Raw genomic sequence first — 18,434 nt, 5'->3', positions numbered from 1 at the left:
CAGCAGAGCGCCCCCTGATTGGTGCGGCGCGTCACGTGGGAGCGGTTTGTTGTCCCGGCCGTTTCTCTTTTCGAAATGATCTCACCGCGCTCGCAACGGTTCGTGATCCCTCCGCGCGTCAGGAGCCAAAGAGTCCCCCCCGCCCCCGTCCCCGCGCAGCCCCCCCGGCGCCCGGCGGGCAGGACGGCACGGGACCGGCTCTCCCTTCCCGCCTTCCTGCCCTTCCTCTTGGGCCGTGATGCTGGGCGGCCGGGGGAGCGGGGGGCGCCGAGGGTTGGGCGAGCGGGCGGGGCGCGGAGGTGCAGGCGGAGGCGCACGCGGTGCTGCGGCCCGGTTTGAAGGCGCGGGGCGGGCGCGGGGCTGAGGCGCCGCGGGCTGAGGTGAGGGGGGCGGGCTGGGGGGCTGGAGCGGGCCGGGGGGCTGGGAGGGGGTCTGAGGGGCAGCGAGGGACGGTTGGGGCTCTGGGTGTTGGTGCATGGTGGTCGGTGGTGCCCCGGGACGGGGCTGCGGCCCGTGTTGGACACCGGGCCCTCCCAGCCTCTCCCGCTGGTTGGGGGGGGACGCAGCTTCGCCTTTCAGCCTGCGCCTCGAGCAGAGCTGTGCGCGCGGGGTTGCACAGCGAAAGAGGGGGATACCCCGTCTGCCTGCCGAACCGAGGTGTCGGGCTGACGTTATTGAATTCTGCCGCCTGAACTTGAGCGGGTTAACAGGGTTTTAACTTGACAGGCTGCCCAAGGGAAGCTGTGGCTGCCCCATCCCTGGAGGTGTCCAAGGGCAGGTTGGATGGGGCTTGGAGCAGCCTGGGCTGGTGGGAGGTGTCCCTGCCCGTGCAGGGGGTTGGAAGAAGCTGGTCATTAAGGCCCCTCCAACCCAAACCAGTCTGAGACTTGGCAATTCTGATTCTTACAGCTCCCCACTGAGAGGATGTTGGGCTCTGCTCCCTGCCCCAGGAAAGCTGGGGAGGGACTTGGGACAAGGGCAGGAGGGATGGGATGAGGGGGATGGATGAAAACTGGGAGAGGGAGATGGAGGCTGGAGATGAGGAGGGAATTCTTGGCTGTGAGGGTGGTGAGAGCCTGGCCCAGGTTGCCCAGGGAAGCTGTGGCTGCCCCATCCCTGGCAGTGTTGAAGGGCAGGTTGGATGGGGCTTGGAGCAGCCTGGGCTGGTGGGAGGTGTCCCTGCCCATGCAGGGGGTTGGATCTGGATGGTCTTTCAGGTCCCTTCCCACCCAAACCATTCTATGAAAATGCAAGAAACTAAATGCAAACAATGTTAGCTTTTTCGTTTTTCCATTTAGTATCAAACTGCTAATACTTGTAACACTTAAGCCAAACGATCACAGTGTGATTGTGTTTAACATACTTCATGCTACCATAAAGTTCAGGTTTGATAAAAGTTGAAATAATAACTTTGTATGTACTTACTCATGCAACGTTTATGTTGCTGTGCATTTTTCTTCATAGTGCTAGACCTTTTATGTCACTTTCTGGAGAGAAGACTTTCCCTTTCCACCTTGTTCCAGGAAAAAAACCCAGATTTGGTAGAAGTTTGAGAATGGCAGAAAATTCTTGCTCTTGCCACATACCTATTCAAATATCTTTTCTTTTTTGATAGGTGTCTGTAATTACAGGAGAGCAAAGGCCAACTGAAGGTTTCTTAAAATCAATCTCTAACAATGCACAAGAGTATAAATGCTGCCCTGGAAGTTAAAGAAAATGAGAACAGATACCCTGAAGAGAGGGAAGAGGCCTCTTTCCCTGATCTGCCAAAAGAGCAGAAGATTTGCAAAGTAATTAAATCAGAAATCATCAAGGCATCCAAGAAAGAGAATTTGAGTGATGGGAACCAGGAGCAGTTGCAAAAATGCAACCTGAAGCACACCAGAGTCCTGGGGAAGGAATCACAGCCCAGCAAGGAGGATGTTGATAGCTGTCAGGTTTCTGAGTGCTTTTTTGAGATGCTGAAAGGGGATGTGGCTGGTGAACATCCTTTGCCTTTGAACAACAAGGAAAATGTTCCAAGAAGTAGACCTGTTTCCTTGGGGGATGAATGCTACTTGACACCTAAAAGGGACAAAGCAGAAGAAAAATCTGATTGTGGAATATCAGAGGAGCAGAGGAAAACACCTGTTGATTTTGCAGCTGTAACAATTGCTGAATTTGGGATTACTCAGGAAAGTTTTACTAAACGATCTGGTAAGGTTGGAGTGACTCGAGTGTTGTCCTTCTCAGAGAGACATCTGGAGATCATCTGGTCCATCCTCTTCTCAAAAGCTTCAATTTTGGTCAGGTTCAGGTTGTCTGGCTGAGTTGGAATATGCCCAAGGATAGAACTGGGATAGGATGATGCTTTAATTCCCTGTTTGTCTTATTTTCTGTCCAGTGGATAACATGGTGTCTGAATTTCACAAGGGAGTTAGAAATTCTGCAAGTATTGGTAGATGGTTCCTTAACTAACAATTGACTAAGTAAAAGAAAGACAGCTCCTTACTTGGCATATAGTTTTGTTAAATATTAACTTGCTTTTAGGAATTTTTGCTCAGAAGGGTTTCTTGAGCTAAGCAGCTTTGAATGTTTTCATAAATAGCATCAACCACCTTAAAAGAAAAAAAAAAAAGCCATTTTTAAAGCTTTAATTATTCTTACAAAAACTGTGTTTTTTGTTTTGTTTTTTTCTTCTCCTCTTGGCCCCATTTCAGGGAAGTCTCCAGCTTCACTGAAATACAGACGAAGGTCAGCAATTGGAGTTCGGGGCTCCCCAGAAAACAACACCCTTATCAAGTACCTGGCCCAGCAGAGAAGCAACAGGCAAACAGAAGCTGTTAGGCTGGTGAGAGTCCTTCTCAAATATCTCATGTCAGTTTAGTTCTCCCCAGGAATCAACATGTGCTGACTGAAATAGAAAGCAAGTCTCAGGAAGAAGCCAGTAGAAGGAACAACCATGGCCTGAATTTTGTTAACTTCCCTGGGACACCTTACTTGAGAGTACTTAGAGGTTTTGTTTGTGTAAAGTCTGGAGTCTTTTCTCCATGTTGAGCTTGCTCATACATTTTACCTTTTGTTGTCCATAAACTCTACTTTCCTGCATTTGCCGTGCTTGATTTTTGAGAGATCAAAGTGAAGTAGATACTGGCATAAGTGACTTGGTTTATAATCAGACTCATTCTTAACTGAAACCAGCAAACACTGTCAGAAAACAAATCCTGCATGTGCTCTAGAGGGACAGATTATGAAAGGCAGCAAAATGCAACATTTCTTGATACAGATCCTTTTTTTGCATGTTTTTATGATACAGCTGAATTTGCAGCCCAGTTAAAGACAAGATTTGCTTCTTTGAGTTTCATTAATGCTCGAGTACATACGCAAGGTAACAAAGCACATAGGATCTCAGGGGGAAAATGTCTCACGAGGTTAATTTTGTTTTAGCAGGTTAGTCCTTTTAGACATGAAAATGTCAGGTCGTTGAAGGAGAAGCTGGATGCCTTTCAGACATCTTTTAAATCAGTACAAGAAGCTGAAGGGGACACTGGCTTCTCTGGGCTGTCACAGGTGGATGATGCTGCCCAGGAAGAAGCTCCTTGTAAGTTGAGTTTATTTCTCATCAATGATTTACCTTAAAAGTCAGGTCTTCCTTTAGGCCAAAAAGTAGAAAACTAAACACTCTTAAAAAGGAAGATTTCTTCTTTTTCTGTTCAGCATTGCCACAGGATTTTTGGGTTTGGTTTGAGGGTTTTTTTGTTTGTCTAAAACTACCTTATTACTGACTGCATCCTGAATAGGGGATTCTCAGAATAAGCCCCCAAGAAAAATGAAGACTGGTATTTATTGTGACTGTTTTCTTAGTTTTACTTTCTAGATTTAATTTACTTTTCACTAAGCTTTAGAGTTTTCACACTCTTTCAATGAAACTGAGAATGGTTTCCATGTCAGCTGCTTTTAGCTGTTGTAACTTCTCTCTCCTGGTTGTTACCTGCAGATTTTTGTTTCACAGCTTCCAAGTGTGGCAATTTTAGGAAGCATTTAACTGTGGTGTCACAGAAATTGAGACACAAATGGATTTTTTTAAGATGCTTGGTGATGTTGATGAACACAATCAGGATTTCTAGTTAATGTTATGAATTCTAAAGTCTTCTCAGTTGAACTTCAGTCTTTAGTTGTTGTATCTGTTGTATCTTTAGGTTCTGACTGCATCACAGAAGGTGATGGAAGTGATGAAGTATCAGATCCAAGCAGAGACCAAATTATTTTTGTGGAAGAGCTGAGCCTGGTGATACCTGATGAAAGGGAACCCCCTGTCACTCCACACACTGTAGCTCCCACCACCCCACTGCAGGCAGGAAACACTTCATTAAATGAACACACACCAAGTGGCCTCCACCTGCGGTCGGTGTTAAAGAAAACTCCAGTGAAGCAGCTAATGGAAAAGGTTGGTTCCCTGATTTACATGGGGGTACTGATACTAAGGCTGAAATTCTGCAGTCGTTATTGACCTACCAGAACTTGACTCCTAGAATGGTTTGGGTTGGATGGTACCTTGAAGATCATCTAGATTCAACCCCATTGGCATGGGCAGGGACACTTCCCACTAGACCAGGTTCATCATGGTTAAATATAGTTTTTGATGAATTGACATGCATCAGAAATAATGTAATGCTAGCAATGGATATCTGCTTGCTGTTTGGTCATCTTGGAAGCTTTGTTTCAAGCTTTCATGGTATGAGAAGATCCATGTGTATGTTGTTGAGTTTTATTCCTTTAGAAAACCAGTAGATTTTTAAACAATAGGATTAATTAAGTGTTGCTTACAGAAAAAGTTACTTCCAGTTTTGGTTTGAACAAGGACAATATTCAAACTAAATGGTATTGAATAGATTATTATATCACTTCCATTTGATAGGAATACTCAAACGATGCAGTTGATGGAGAAAGTGAATCTCTCACAGTGTCCAGTTGTGCAGCCATCTCTGAAGCTCTGCAAACAGGTCAGATTCCCCTTTTGGTTTTAAATAGGGAGAGAATTGTGTGGCATCATAAGGATTTTCCTCTGGTAAATTTGCAGAAGGATGTGTATTACCCACCTCTCAAGTACTTTGTGTGGCATCCTACTCTGTGAAGTGGAAAATAAAGTTGCCAAGGAAAAGAATGTGTATTTAAAAAGAAATAATAATCCCACACCAAAGCTTCACAAAGCCTCTAATACTAGAATAGAATGGCTTCTTTTCAAGAAACTACACTTGTCAGCTAGAAGTTGTGGAACACTTAGTCATTTCTAGTCTTTTATTTTCTTCCTTAGTTCTTCATACTGTAATAGGGAAAATTCTGGTTGAATCCACAGGACAGGTCAGGGTAAAGGTGGCATTTTGCCGTTTGGTTGGGGAATGTGTATTTTCTAAGAGAATATTAAGATCCATAAAAAGACCCTGGATGTCTGGGGTCTTTAGTTCTGTTTTTAAAGTTCTGTTTAAAATTCTGGTTTAGAAATCATTAGAATGGTGAAGGTTGGAAGGGACCTTCAAGATCATCCAGACCCAAGCCCTGCATGGGCAGGGACACCTCCCACCAGCCCAGGCTGCTCCAAGCCCCATCCAACCTGCCCTTCAACACTGCCAGGGATGGGGCAGCCACAGCTTCCCTGGGCAACCTGGGCCAGGGTCTCACCACCCTCACAGCCCAGAATTCCCTCCTCATCTCCAACCTCCATCTCCCTCTGCCAGTTTTCATCCATCCCCCTCATCCCATCCCTCCCTGCCCTTGTCCCAAGCCCCTCCCCAGCTTTCCTGGAGCCCCTTCAGGCACTGGAAGCTGCTCTAAGGTCTCCCTGGAGCCTTCTCTTCTCCAGGCTGAACACCCCAACTCTCCCAACCTGTCTTCATAACTTTTTAAATTCACTTAGCAGTTTATGTATTTTGTTACAACAGAAAATACTGAAAGATACAGCTCTGAAAAGCCAAAGAAGAAAAAAGTTACTTTTGGAGAAGTTCTGAGCCCAGAAATATTTGATGAAACTTTGCCTGCAAACACTCCCTTGCGCAAAGGAGCGACTCCAGCCCGACAGCCAGGGCAGCAGAGCAACAGCCCTTCTGCAGGGGCAGCTCTCCCTGAAGAACCATTACCCCAGCCAGACTTTGATTGCAGTGATGTAAGTTTGTATTTGTGTGTTGGGTTTTTTTTGTTTATTTTTTCTTAACTGTAAAAAGAGTTTCCACCCCCTCCCATCGTGCTTGGCTTTGAAAAGAAATTGCTAAAATATTAAAATACAGTTTGAAGCTTTAGGATGAGATTGAGAACTTTTTTTTTATGAAAACTAAATAGCATTTTGGCCTGTAGAGCTATGTTTAAAGTTGAGTACTGGTGGTACACAAAACATTTGTGCCTTGGCTTACTCATATATTCTGATTCTTTTTGCCATGTATAGCAAATGAGCTGCCACATTCCTAAAGAAAAAAAAATAAAACCACCTGGTCTTCCAAACACTAACAGACCAGGTGTTTTTCAGTGTACATCTGGTATAGTATATGACCCAAAAAAAGAACTTTCTCTTTTTAAAGGAATGTGTTGAGCCTCTTCAAGAGTTAGTGGAAGACCCTGTTGCTGCAGAAGACCTCTTACCTGCTGCAAATGCAGAAGGTAAGCCCAGCCTGTGCTTTTGTAATTAGAGAATGCATCTTTCTGCAACTGAAAATTGAGAGATGACACAGGGTTTGTTTCTTGACTTGTTTTTATACAGGGGTATGTTTCAGTTGTGCTAAACTTGAAATGCTCTTGCTTTTTTCTAAAAGTCTTTGCAGTAGCTGCAGTGCTTACCTGCTGTTTAGTTTAACTGGTTATTATTTGATCTTGTATTTTTCTGTGAAATTGGCTGATCTAATTATACTTACTGCTTTAAGTAATTTGGCTTACTGTCTTGATTCTGATTCTCTAATTTTGATGCATTTAAAATAGCAAGCAAGACAATAACAAAATATTTAAAGGGGATTGTGCATGTGAATGTATATATCTCTATGAAAGCTGTAAGTGCAAATCATTGTGTTACCAAATTCTCACAAGTTTTGTTTTCCTGTTTTCTAAAGCAAGCTGTTAAGGTGTTGGATTTTTTTATCTTGCATGTTTGATAGTCCTTAAGGCTAAGTTATTAGTTCCTCAAGACTAAAATGACTAAACATGCTGTGTATAATGTTAGAAATTAGATGGATAATGTCATCAAAATGTGATTAACTTTTTATGCTGAAACTGAATCAATACTCTTGTCTTCTTTATATATAACAGCAGAAACTGACAAATGTGATGTGATTAGAACTCGTTCTTCTACTAGAAGAAAGGTAGGTTTCTTCAGTGATGATGCCTGGTTTGTTTTTTCCATTTCTCTGGACAGAATTCTTCCCTGCTTACAAGAGGTTTTATAGCTTCAGGTATTGTGATTGTATATATCCAGGTATGTGGAAGTATCTCATGTAAGTGCAAATAATTGTCTTAAGGAAATCTCATTTCTTGAGTGAAAGTTGTTTTCAGTTATTAAAAACATTTTTTTTGTCACAGTCTGATACTGAAATTTACTATTTCTATTGAATTTTCCAGGAATTTTCCCAGACTGACAAAATTTAGAGGAGATTTATTCATAGACTTTAATTCATGCATTCAGGGGCTTCACTCATGGGAATCTAAAAATCTTATAGTCACAAAAAATGGAAGAAAATGGAAACAAAGTTTTCTGTCTAATTTTTCTGCTTGGTTTAAATTCTTCAAGACACAGGAACATGAGATAGAGACTGAAGTCAAGTTTATTCTGCAAGCTGTGGTGGCTTCTGGCATCACTGAAAGTGTGGTTGTGATCCCAAGTTCAGTGCTGGAGATCCTGTTGACCTTTGTTGCCTGCTAGCCATAAGGCAGGCAGAACATCACACCTGTATCTCTTCTGGTTGCTAGAGTGTTAAGGCATTTATTGTACAGTAATTTCTGTACAAAGTGCTTCCAGACATCAGTGTAGTGCAGTTCTAGTGGTTTCTTGGAGAAGCAAGGCAAAAAAAAAGCATTAAAAAAATTAACCCTTTATCTCAGAAGGAAACTGAAGATTAAAAATTACTGTTTTCTCATTAGAATGTCCTTTTTTTTTTGTAAACAGAATTATTTTGTACTGTGTGAGGAGATGAGCTCTGTAAATCTGAATTTCCAGCTGTGAGTGTCTAGCTGTCACGATGGCCTCATACATGAGGTCAGAGACTGACTACTGTGTGATTCTTCTGACTGTTGGGCTGGGATGTGTTTTTAATAAAAGCAGATGTGTGCATGTGCACATACGTGCACCCCAACAGCTTTCCATTCATGTTTCTCAGCAGAGTAGCACCATTTCAGAGGGGACTGATTGTACCATCTCACAAGCCACAGATCGTAGTGCTAAAGACACTAAAAATCCCAGAAAGAGCAAGTTTCAACAACAGAAGAATATGATCACATCTGCTGCCAAAAGAACACAAGTAGGTGACAGTGCACTGCAGTTGGTGACTATTACCTTTATTTCTCTATCCAAGTGTCTCTTCTCCTGTGTGTTTTACATGATTATTCTGATCTTGGTAGTAAAGAAGGGTGTTGTTTCCTGTTGCTGCCAATGTTCTCTTACTCAAGCCTAGCTTGTTTTTGTACATTTGTTGCCACACCTCATTCTAATAACAAAGTTGAGGCTTGTTGAGGCTGACTAGCAGGGTTTAAATACTTGTAGAAAGGATACTCTATGGAGGTGAAGGAGGGGAGATCACTTTTCAGACTTCAGGGACAGAAAACAAGGTTTTAGTTCTTTTACCAAGTGTGTGCAATAGTTCTCTGAACTTGCACAGTTACTTACAGGCTGGGTAAATGTTGTCAAGATGTGAGACTTATAAAAGATTTTTGCTTTCATGTGGTAGGAGAGAAGCACCTCTTCCTTTTCAGACTAAGCATGAATGAAGAATCTGTGGTTTTGAGCTGAAAGACTTAATTTCTTGGACTTCTAGATTTGGTTGAATTAAACAACAAACATCTCACAATGAAGAAGCAGTTCTCCTTTTTTTAGATTAATTTTTAGGTGGCAGAATGAGTCAAACTCATTTTAGGGGAAAAAACTGTGATCCATCAAAATCCAGTAATGGTGTAACTTACTGGAAAATACTGCAGGGGATCATTATAATTACACTGTGCTCTATTCAGTCTTCTCAATCTTTTCAGAAAACAAAACAAACAAAGTTTGGGAAAAGAAGAAAGAAAAAAGTAAAAAAATCTTTATATGGGGAAAGAGAGATGGCTTCTAAGAAACCTCTTCTCAGCCCAATCCCTGAAGTTCCAGAGTCTTTCTCTTTTGTCTCATCTCCAAACTCACCAAACACAATTTCACTTTTTTCAGGTAATGTGGTTTTTAGTTTGTTGTGTTCTTTCAGTTGCTTCATTTTTTCTTAACTGTTACATAAAAACTTAATAATAATTATCCTGACTTCTGTGTGTAGGTAGAAAAGCCCAGTATACATTTTTTACTTTTAATTGTTTCAGAGGATTTTATAGATTAATAATCCCCAGCTGGATACATTGAACTCTTTTTGCAGTCCAGTGTAAAGTTGACCAAAAAAAAAAAAGCCTCTCTGTAATGTGACTGGGTGCTGCTGTTTTCATAGCCTTTTTAAACAGGTAAGGTGGGCATGAATAGTTAAGTGAGGGGCAGTAGCTTTCTGGGATTTTTTTATATTGCTTATCTGGAATGGTTGTTTAGAAGGTTACTTTTTATGTAAGTCCAATACTATAAAGCTTTTGTTGTAATATTTTAAAAAGAGTTTTTTTACATTTGACAAGTAGAGTCAAGTATCCACAAGCTTGTTGTAATTCAGAGGATGTGTTTTTAGATAATACCAGATCTTGGAACACTCACAAGGATGTTCAACAGAATCCAGTGGTTGAAAGAATGAGAGAGAAAACCAGCTGTGCAGTTCCTGTGTGTCCAAACTCTATGGACCTGGACATGGCAGAAGCCAGCAGCTCCAGTGACACAGAATTCCAGGTGTCCCCTGGGGATCTGAAGTCTGTTTCTGGCATTGATCAGGAGGTAAGGATACTGCCAGAAAACAAGTCAGCATCATCATAGAATCATAGAATCATCATGCTTGATGTTGGCTCAAAAAAGGAATGTATTGGGGGAAGGAAAAATAACCAAACAACCTAGCTCTAAGAGTTTAAACACTGGAATGGGCCATGGAATTCCATTGGAGAGGCCATAGAATCTCCATCCTTGGAAGGAGTTATTCAGGACTCAACTAAACAAGGCCTCCAGCAATATGTTTGCCCCCTCACTGGAGCAATTTCCAACATGCAGGATTCTGTGGGTTGGTTGGTTGGTTGGGGTGTTCTGAGAATGACTAGACTTGGGGAAGAAAACAGTAGCTGTTGTTGCCAGCTGTTTGAAACTAGGTGTGGTTTTTTTGTGGATTACCTTTTGCCTAGATTTAAAAATGTATTTATTTATTTTTCAGCTTTCAAACATTGTGCCAGATGCAAATTGTGGTTTTGCTACATCTGACTATTTACAAGAAGGCAAGGAGACTGCATGTGCAAAAGAAGCAAATGGAGGTGGTTCCTTAATAGACAATGAGAAATTACAGGGAAGTCCCCTAAATAAGGCAGGGCAGCTAACTGGGCTCAAATTGCTGGAGCAGCAGGACACTGATGTACATGAGGGTGCCCAAAGAACTCAGTCTCCACAGAAGGATTTTATCAGAGGTAGTCCACCAAGAAGAAGAAGAAAAAGAAGAAGTAGTTCCATCTATTTTCCTCCTGTTGAAAAATTGGAAATAACTGGAAACGATCTTGCAGTTTGTTCTTATAATGTGGAGGAAATCTTATCCTGTCCTCAGCCCAAAAAGGACTCCTCAGAGCCTTGTAGAAGAAACAGTGAGAATGGTGGTGAACACAGAGTGAGGCGCAGCATGAGATTACATAGAGGTGCAGAAATGGAAGGACTTGCATGGATTCAAGTACCCAGTGAGATGCAAAGGAACCCTCCCCTGCCAGCTTCTGCTGGCAAAGTCAGGAGAACAAGAAGCACATCCATCCTGACAGAGAATATTCACTACAGGGGACAAAACCTCACCCAGTGTTCAGCACCAGGGAAGGAAAACACTGACTCTGCTCAGCTGGCTGATGGTCCTTGCAAAAGATGGAGGAGGAAAAGCTTGTGTGTGTCCACACTTCAAGAAACAAGAACTTGGTCTCAAGCCCGGAAAAAGAGCATGCCAAATACTGTAAAAGGAACCTCAGGAGTAACCAAAACCATTATGAAGAGGTAGAAAAATCTCTTGAAAAGATCTCATTTAGTGAGGTTTTAGCTACCTCTGATTTTTCTGAAGTGAAGGTCAGTATTAGGTTCTTGTGTTCTCTCTCTTAAGTGTGGTTTTCTTCCCTCTCCCACTTACATTTCCTTATTTCCTCCCTTCTGTATTATTTCCTTAATTTTATGGATAACTTAGAACTGATTTTCCTTGTCTTGATGCCTAAAATGTTTGAAGATCAGAACAGCTTGGAAGACCTAGCTGGGCTCAGAGCATTGGACAGTCCTGGCAAGGTAATCAAGAGGATCAAGGGTTTTTTTTTTTCCATAACGAACTGAATTTGACATCACCTCTTTCTTGTAGTTACATCCTTGCTTACATGTGTTCATACTTCAGTGCTGTCTATAGAGCAACAGCAATTAAATGCTGCTAGTACCATAAAAAACTCAAATGACCAACTTTCTCTGCAGCACCAAGTTCATTCATTTTGAGAAGGCAAAGATGTCAGCTGGAAGGGTTGCTCAGGGGCTACTGTGTTTTGTTGCAAGGTGCAGCAGTGAGACAACACGCATGTAAATAATCTCCAGGAAAGATACCAAGTCACTGCATGGACACATGTCAGCAACATGTGGCTTTTAGATGCTCTAAGTAAAGAGGAATAAATTTCATAGTTCTTAAATATGGTCCATGGTGACAAGTTACTTTCTAGATGACCGGGAGAGGTGATATATAATCCATGTTTTGCTGATAGAGCTCTTTCTTTGTTTTGAAAGAACAGGATTCACACTTAAGATTTGTTGTATTTTTTAAGTTTGCTTGAAGTAGATAAAAAGTGTGTTTGTCTGTAGTAGTTAAACCATCTTCTCAGCCAGAATTGCTCAGTGTTGGTGCTTCCCATGTTGATCATTCCTTATAAATTGTTTTTGAAATCTGCATTAATTTTCTTCCAGATTTCAAAAATATGCTAAAAAAAAAATAAAATGAAGAAAGGAAATAACTTCTGCCTTGAAGGGGAGGAGTAAGAGGTGGGGAAACTGCTGTCATCTTCTGAAAAGACTGTTTTACCTTCTGGGTACGAGGAGGGGTAGAGTTCCTATAAGTAAGACTAAATTTTGTGTTAGAAAGAGTTAATTAATTCTGCTTCTCTGGTGTGAAGGTTGGTCATTAAAAAAAAAAAGCTTCTAAATATTTATTGTATACAATATTGATTCTAAAAATTAAATTGGCTAATGAAAGCAAACCATTCATCATACAATAAAGCTGTTCTTCATTTCTGGGCATTTCCAGTCGTGGGTGTATGTGCACTAGATACAGTGCATAATGTTCAGGACTTGCCCTGTCATCTTGCTGGTTTCATTTTTCTAGTCTGAACAATGTAATAAAAAGTGATGACTGTAGGTGGTCTACTTCAACATTTGCTGTTGCTTTCATTTTTCATCCTGTTCTGTTTCAGCCCTAGTGAAGTGCCTGTGCCAGCTTCAAGGAAATAGCTTTCTGTTGAACATGCTCTCTTCTGTGACCTTGTTTTTAACATTACTGATGTGGAATAAAATACTTTATGTACTTGGCTGCTTTCATAAAGCTGAAAAGCAAACAGACCAGTTTCATTTTTATGTATGTTTTACTTTTTTCTACAGCCACCATCAAGTTTTTCCCAAGACAAGGATTTCTAAGGCAACTTGAAAGAAGCTTCACTACTTAAATGCTGTTCATCTTGTGCTGCTTTAGAAACATTACTGAAGTTATCAAAACAGTTTCATTAATGTTTTATTTGGGGGGTTGCTTTTGTGTCACAAGGAAAATTTTAGATTTGGAAACGAGTTGTTTTGTTGTGCTAGAAGTGTGTTGGCTTACCAGGAGAGGGCAGTCTGACACGAGATTTTATGGTTGTAACTGAGTTTGAAAATAATACAGTAACATACAGAATCTTTGAAGAGATACTAAGGTTAAAATCTAATGCACCTTGACATTAAAAGTAATAAGAGCTGCTACTTCTAACATTCAAAAAAATCAAAACAGCAACTGAACTACACACTAAAATTAATCTGGAAAAGTGAAACACTTGTGCATGTATTCAGGCATCACTTGATAGAAATCACATTGCATTCTCAAAGACAGTAGAGCACTGCAGCTGGAGCTGGGATGTGAGGGTCTACCTGAGGTTTCAGATACCAAATCCAGCAGTAAGTGAAACCTTTGGAGCCTGGAGATACCAAACACCAGACTTGAACACTCAGAGTAAAGAGTTGCCCTGGAGGAAGAGGCAATAATTAGTGTGGATGATACTAGAGGATTAATCTAAAATGCTGCCCAGAACCTGCTTGTTGTGGTGGTGGTGTTGTTGTGGTGGTGGTGTTCTATGCATCAGTCAGTGGCAGCAGCAGAGAATTCTCCCTTGGGGGTTCCTGAGTGGACAGGCTAAGTGCACTTCAGATGGGAAGTGTAAATAAAGTCAGAAGTAGAACAAGGGTAAGGAGAAGAAAACAAAACTTGGCATTTCTTTGCAGCACAGCTTGGTTAAAAAGGGTTGTTAGGAATTATACATAGATGCTTGGTGGCGGTTTGGCTTTCATGAGGGTGAAGTTAGAACTTAAAGAGAAGTAAGCTTGAGTTAACAGGAATTGATCTGCAGAGGACTTGAGAGGAGACAAGGCTTCAGTTATGCAGAAGGTTGTCCTAAGGGAGGAGGGTGCAATAATCTGTTCTCCATATCTGTATGGAACTGGACAAGAAATAATGTGTTTAAATTAGAGAAAAACATCTCTGTTAAACATTAAGAAAAAGTTCCAGCAGCAGAGATAGTGGAGCACCAGGAATACATCGCCTCGGGAAGTTGTGGAATCTCCATCACTGGAGGCTTTTAGGAATAGATTAAACAAATATCTGTCAAGAATGACATATGATCCTTCCTAGGGGTAAGGGTAGGGCCTGGATGGCCTCTTGGGGTCTTTCCTGGCTATATTTTTTGATTGCTAAAGATTAGGGTTGCAGGAGGTGGTTTGGGGCCTGCCTAATAGTTAAGACCTGAGATAGAATCTGTCATGGAATGGGAGCTGGAGAGTTGCTAACACTGGGGCTTGTTTAGCATGGGCAGGAACTGGGGAATTTGGGAGAGCACTCTTCATGCAAGAGTAGCAAAATGCTCTTAGTGCTTTAAACATTCAGATCTCGTGTGACTTGCTGCTCCTCCTCAGAAGAGTATCTCCACAGACTCCTGAAATAGTGTCACCTACAGCTTGGTGGCCGTGCTATTCTGCAAGCAGTGTGAACAAGGCTGTTCCATTTTCAGATTTGCTTTTCTAAAATGAAATTAATGTTAATTTAACCTTTGCATGACCAGACACTTCACTATCCCTGTTCAGTCAATAGAACAACTTACTGAAGTGGACTCTTGTCTTCACTGCCATGTGAGGGTGTAGGAGTTAAAAGTAAGGTAAATTGTGTGCAGACAGGTCTCAGGAGTCAAGGTATGGTGAGTTTGTGGGTCTAGTTTTCAGCTGTTAATTGCAGCAGCATCTGGAATAGGCTGTAATGGTGTTCTGTCACCTTAGGTTAGCTTAGTGACTTTAATCCAACCTGTGGCTTTATTTGCAACAAAGGCATTGGACAGAATAAAGCACAAAGTCAGCCGTGTGAAACTGAGTGGTGTTTGAGTCTGATGGGTGAGTGGGTTAGACTGAGGAGTCCCCTGGGGTGAAGCCCAACCTCTGTGGGCTCCAATTTATGTAATTTTTCAGATATTTTTTGTGCAGTACTGAGCTCCACATCAGTCCATGTATTATAGTGGCATCTAAAGAAATCTATGGTGCTGGCCAGTCCCTTTTCACCTCCTGTTTATGCTCCCACTCTTCTAACAGGAGGCTTTTTCTTTCTTTAGAGGGTTGTTATAAAGATTACTTGGTGTTAAAAGTACTTCCTTAACGTTAAGTGCTGTATTGTATAGACTTGAAATGGCTTCAAGTATAGTAATAGCTGGCTCTGTGTGTATAGTGCTGAATAATTGCATTGAGCAGATTGCCATGTAATTATCATGCTCTGACTGGCATAGGGGAGAAGTGGTGGGTCCTAGAAAGACTGATTATTTTGCCACTCTGTAATTACATTGTCGTTAATAAGCAAGAGTAATTACACATCACTTTTACTTGCACTGTCCTATGAAGTGCAGTCTGGATACATTTCCAGATAGCTGAGTATCTGACAACCAGCAGTAAGGAGTGTTTCACTGTCTTTGCTTAGGTTTGCTTGGTGTAAGATACAGAGAACAATGGTACTGATACTTGAATTCTTCAGAAGCTTTTAAAGGGAAAGTGTTAGTCGTTTCTAGGAAATTACTTCATGCCAATATTTTGCCACAATTAAGATGCACAGAAGTTACAGAGGGGGAGATGATACAACCAAGTTTTCTCACCTATGAGATAGGGGAAGTAAAAGTTTTTTCAACCTGACACTAAGGTAAGCAGGGGAAAGAAAATACCAAGAATAGTATATGCCTTTTTTTCTTGACTAAAAAAATAAATCAGTTGTAAATAAAGCTTTCCTCCTTCAGCTTATTTTTCTCTACTTACTTCTAACTAATTGGGCAATAAAAGGGGATTCTGAAACACCCACATGTTGCATATAAAGTTCACTATTGTGTGTTCATCTAGTCAAGTTGCTCTTCGGAAATGCACTAAAATGTTTGTCCTCTACTCTTCCTTCTTCTCACTCTGAATCCTCTAGCACTTTTAGAGGTCACTTGGACCTGGAAAGGCTTTAGTGATGAACTGATCTATGCCCAAGGAAGCAAACAGAAAAGCATTGTTAGAACTATGGATAAGGAAATGGAGAGAGAGGAGAAAAAAAAGCCATTGAAGTATGCCAAGTATAGTTTAAGCACACAGGAACAGGAGTGGGCAGTGAAAGAAATGTCATTTTCAAGCTGCTAACAGGTAGGTAAGCAATGGAAATAAATCTAGAACTGTAAAGTGCAGTGGGGTATTCCTTCAAATTGCACATTTTTTAAATTAGGAGATACCCAGTGCAAATGAAAATGTTTTAACTTGAAATAAGGTAAGGTCTAATTTCACTGTGTCCCAGTGGAAAAGATTGAAGTTGTGCCTGTGACTTATAGACAAGAAGGCTAATGTATTAGTTTTGTAATTAAGTCCTGTAAATTGTGCATAACAGAGCAATTAACTACTTTAACCAAGTTTTGGAGGGGGAAGAAGAAAAACCTGTGTGCGCTGGGAATGAGGGCATGGAACATATTCCCTAACTCAAACCTGAAAAACCTGGTGTTAGTCTTGGGTTATTTCCAGTGACCCCTTGACTCCCATCTTCCTGCCCCCTGCATAGATTTGGAACTGGTCAGCCATTTTTGTTTTTGGAAGGGAGAGGAGACAGATATAATGAATGGCTTTTATTGTGCAATATTTCAAAACCTTTTTGACTGCATTCGGATGGGATGGAAAATGTTCTACCCTGCACTGCAGCCAAAATAAACAAAACATATTCCCTAAACCTGGATGTGTGTTTCACTCAAACTGGCAGTAGTTAGAGCTCTACTCTTAAACAAGAATTTGGTTTGACAATTTTTAGGCCTTGTTCAGCTGCCTGTAACAGCCAAAGAAAATACTTGGGGAAAAAATTAAATAATACACATATTTACAGCTTGCAGGTGGCATTAATTTTTGTGGTTCATAGTATTTAGTTTTAAGAATCCCTGTTAAGTTGGGCTATGTTGTAGATTTTAAAAAAAATATTCTTAATTGTCTTTTTTTTTTAATTAGTTTTTTTAATGAGAATAGTCATTCTGAAGGAAAATACATTTTATGTAGCTCCCTGATGGGTGATAAATAGTTGTGATTCAAGGCTTTAAAAGTTTAGGGTCTACCAAGAAACTGAAAATTCTACAAACACAAGAGCCAGCAAAGAGCAGTAAAACCACTTGACAGAAGCCTGCAGTGGCCTAGCTTCCAACTCCACTAAAGTTTAGTTTAAATACCCTCTTTATGGTGCAGGCTTACTGCTGGTTTTTAGCATTGCCAATCAGTTCAGTGAAGACCTTGCACTGGGTAACCGAGATAATTCATCTTGTGCAACATGTTTTATAGTCTGAACAACCATATTTATGAATAATGATAATTGTTAATTTAGTCACCTATGCTCAGAGGCCTCCAAGTATTGTAACAGTGAAGGACTGAAAGTAAATTGTCAAAACAAGCAGCATGCCTGGACACCCCCCACCCTGCAAACAAATCTTGTTACTCATAATCCCACCTTACAAGCAAAAATAATATGCAAAGCTCTTCATGTTTTTAAGTAGATAAATGAGTCTATTTTTTTACATAATTATGATTAAATATTACAAACAAGGAATCTCAAAGTCTGAAGTCACAAATGGTGATTGTTCCATGAAAGCACTAATGATGTAGTCAACTAAACCAGGTAGGAATCGGGAAACTGGGCTTTGTGTTCCCTCAGTTGTCCGGGTTTGTTCTTGTGCTGTTGAGTTAAGTTGTTACTCAGTTTCTTAGCTATTTGTCTTTTGTTTATTTACCAGCACTTGTAACATCAGAGTGAAAAATATTAATCTAATACCACCATCCACTAAATCATCTGAGTTGTACTGAAGATACTTTCGAAGCCACGCTTGGCTCTGTCATAAATAACCTGCTTGTGTCATACAGTGTTTGGACAAACAAATGCACTTAGTTCCATGGTTAGAAGGTCAGTAATGCTGAGTTTTGGTAGTAAATAATATTCACTAATGCAAATCTATTAAGGTTGTAAGGGAATTCATGTTTGAACTGTGGCTTGGATATGTTGAGTATCCTCGTGTGTGCCGTTGAGGAAGAAGTAATTGTGTGGGTACAAATATTAATGATGAATAAAAAGGTCACTCTGTTCTCCCCTCAAGAAAAAGTCGTAAGTACCCATGGTATTTTGCAAGGAAAGCTTTGTAAGGTTTATATAAGGAGTAGGTAATGTACGGGTAGCTTATCTTAATGCTAAGCATGACATAATACCAGCTATGGAATATGAGCCTCAAATGTTCATTTTACATTTGTCTTTTGCATCTCTCCCACTGCTGCTGCTCACAGTGGAGCTCTGTTGTACCTTGCTGAGTTTCCCTGCATCCCAGTGTTCCACTGCCTTGGGTGTGGAGTGTGCTGC

At 41.0% G+C, this 18,434-nt stretch overlaps 1 protein-coding gene across 7 annotated transcripts; it reads left to right on the top strand.

Moving 5' to 3' along the window:
• Positions 1-66: 66 nt before the first annotated feature.
• Positions 67-13,613, top strand: CDCA2 (cell division cycle associated 2). 7 transcript variants are annotated; one of them, XR_007891681.1, is made up of 14 exons: positions 300-380; positions 1,616-2,196; positions 2,700-2,830; positions 3,427-3,580; positions 4,179-4,426; positions 4,898-4,982; positions 5,919-6,139; positions 6,549-6,627; positions 7,267-7,319; positions 8,331-8,471; positions 9,196-9,370; positions 9,861-10,060; positions 10,485-11,362; positions 12,917-13,613. XR_007891681.1 is itself a non-coding variant. In XM_051640864.1 (13 exons), exons 2-13 carry the CDS (start codon positions 1,677-1,679, stop codon positions 11,295-11,297), a joined length of 2,820 nt encoding a protein of 939 aa, XP_051496824.1. In that variant the 5' UTR covers positions 67-98; positions 1,616-1,676; the 3' UTR covers positions 11,298-12,875. The 7 variants fall into 7 exon arrangements, 5 of the variants coding, with proteins under 5 accessions (XP_051496824.1, XP_051496828.1, XP_051496827.1 ...); XR_007891680.1 differs by lacking the exon at positions 12,917-13,613 and adding an exon at positions 12,733-12,875 and having other exon boundaries at positions 10,485-11,572; XM_051640864.1 differs by lacking the exons at positions 300-380; positions 12,917-13,613 and adding an exon at positions 67-98 and having other exon boundaries at positions 10,485-12,875.
• Positions 13,614-18,434: the final 4,821 nt, after the last annotated feature.

Source organism: Apus apus, chromosome 26 (genome assembly GCF_020740795.1).
Source record: "Apus apus isolate bApuApu2 chromosome 26, bApuApu2.pri.cur, whole genome shotgun sequence".
Classification (NCBI taxonomy): Eukaryota; Metazoa; Chordata; class Aves; order Apodiformes; family Apodidae; genus Apus; species Apus apus.
This window is presented reverse-complemented; position numbering and strand designations above follow the sequence as displayed.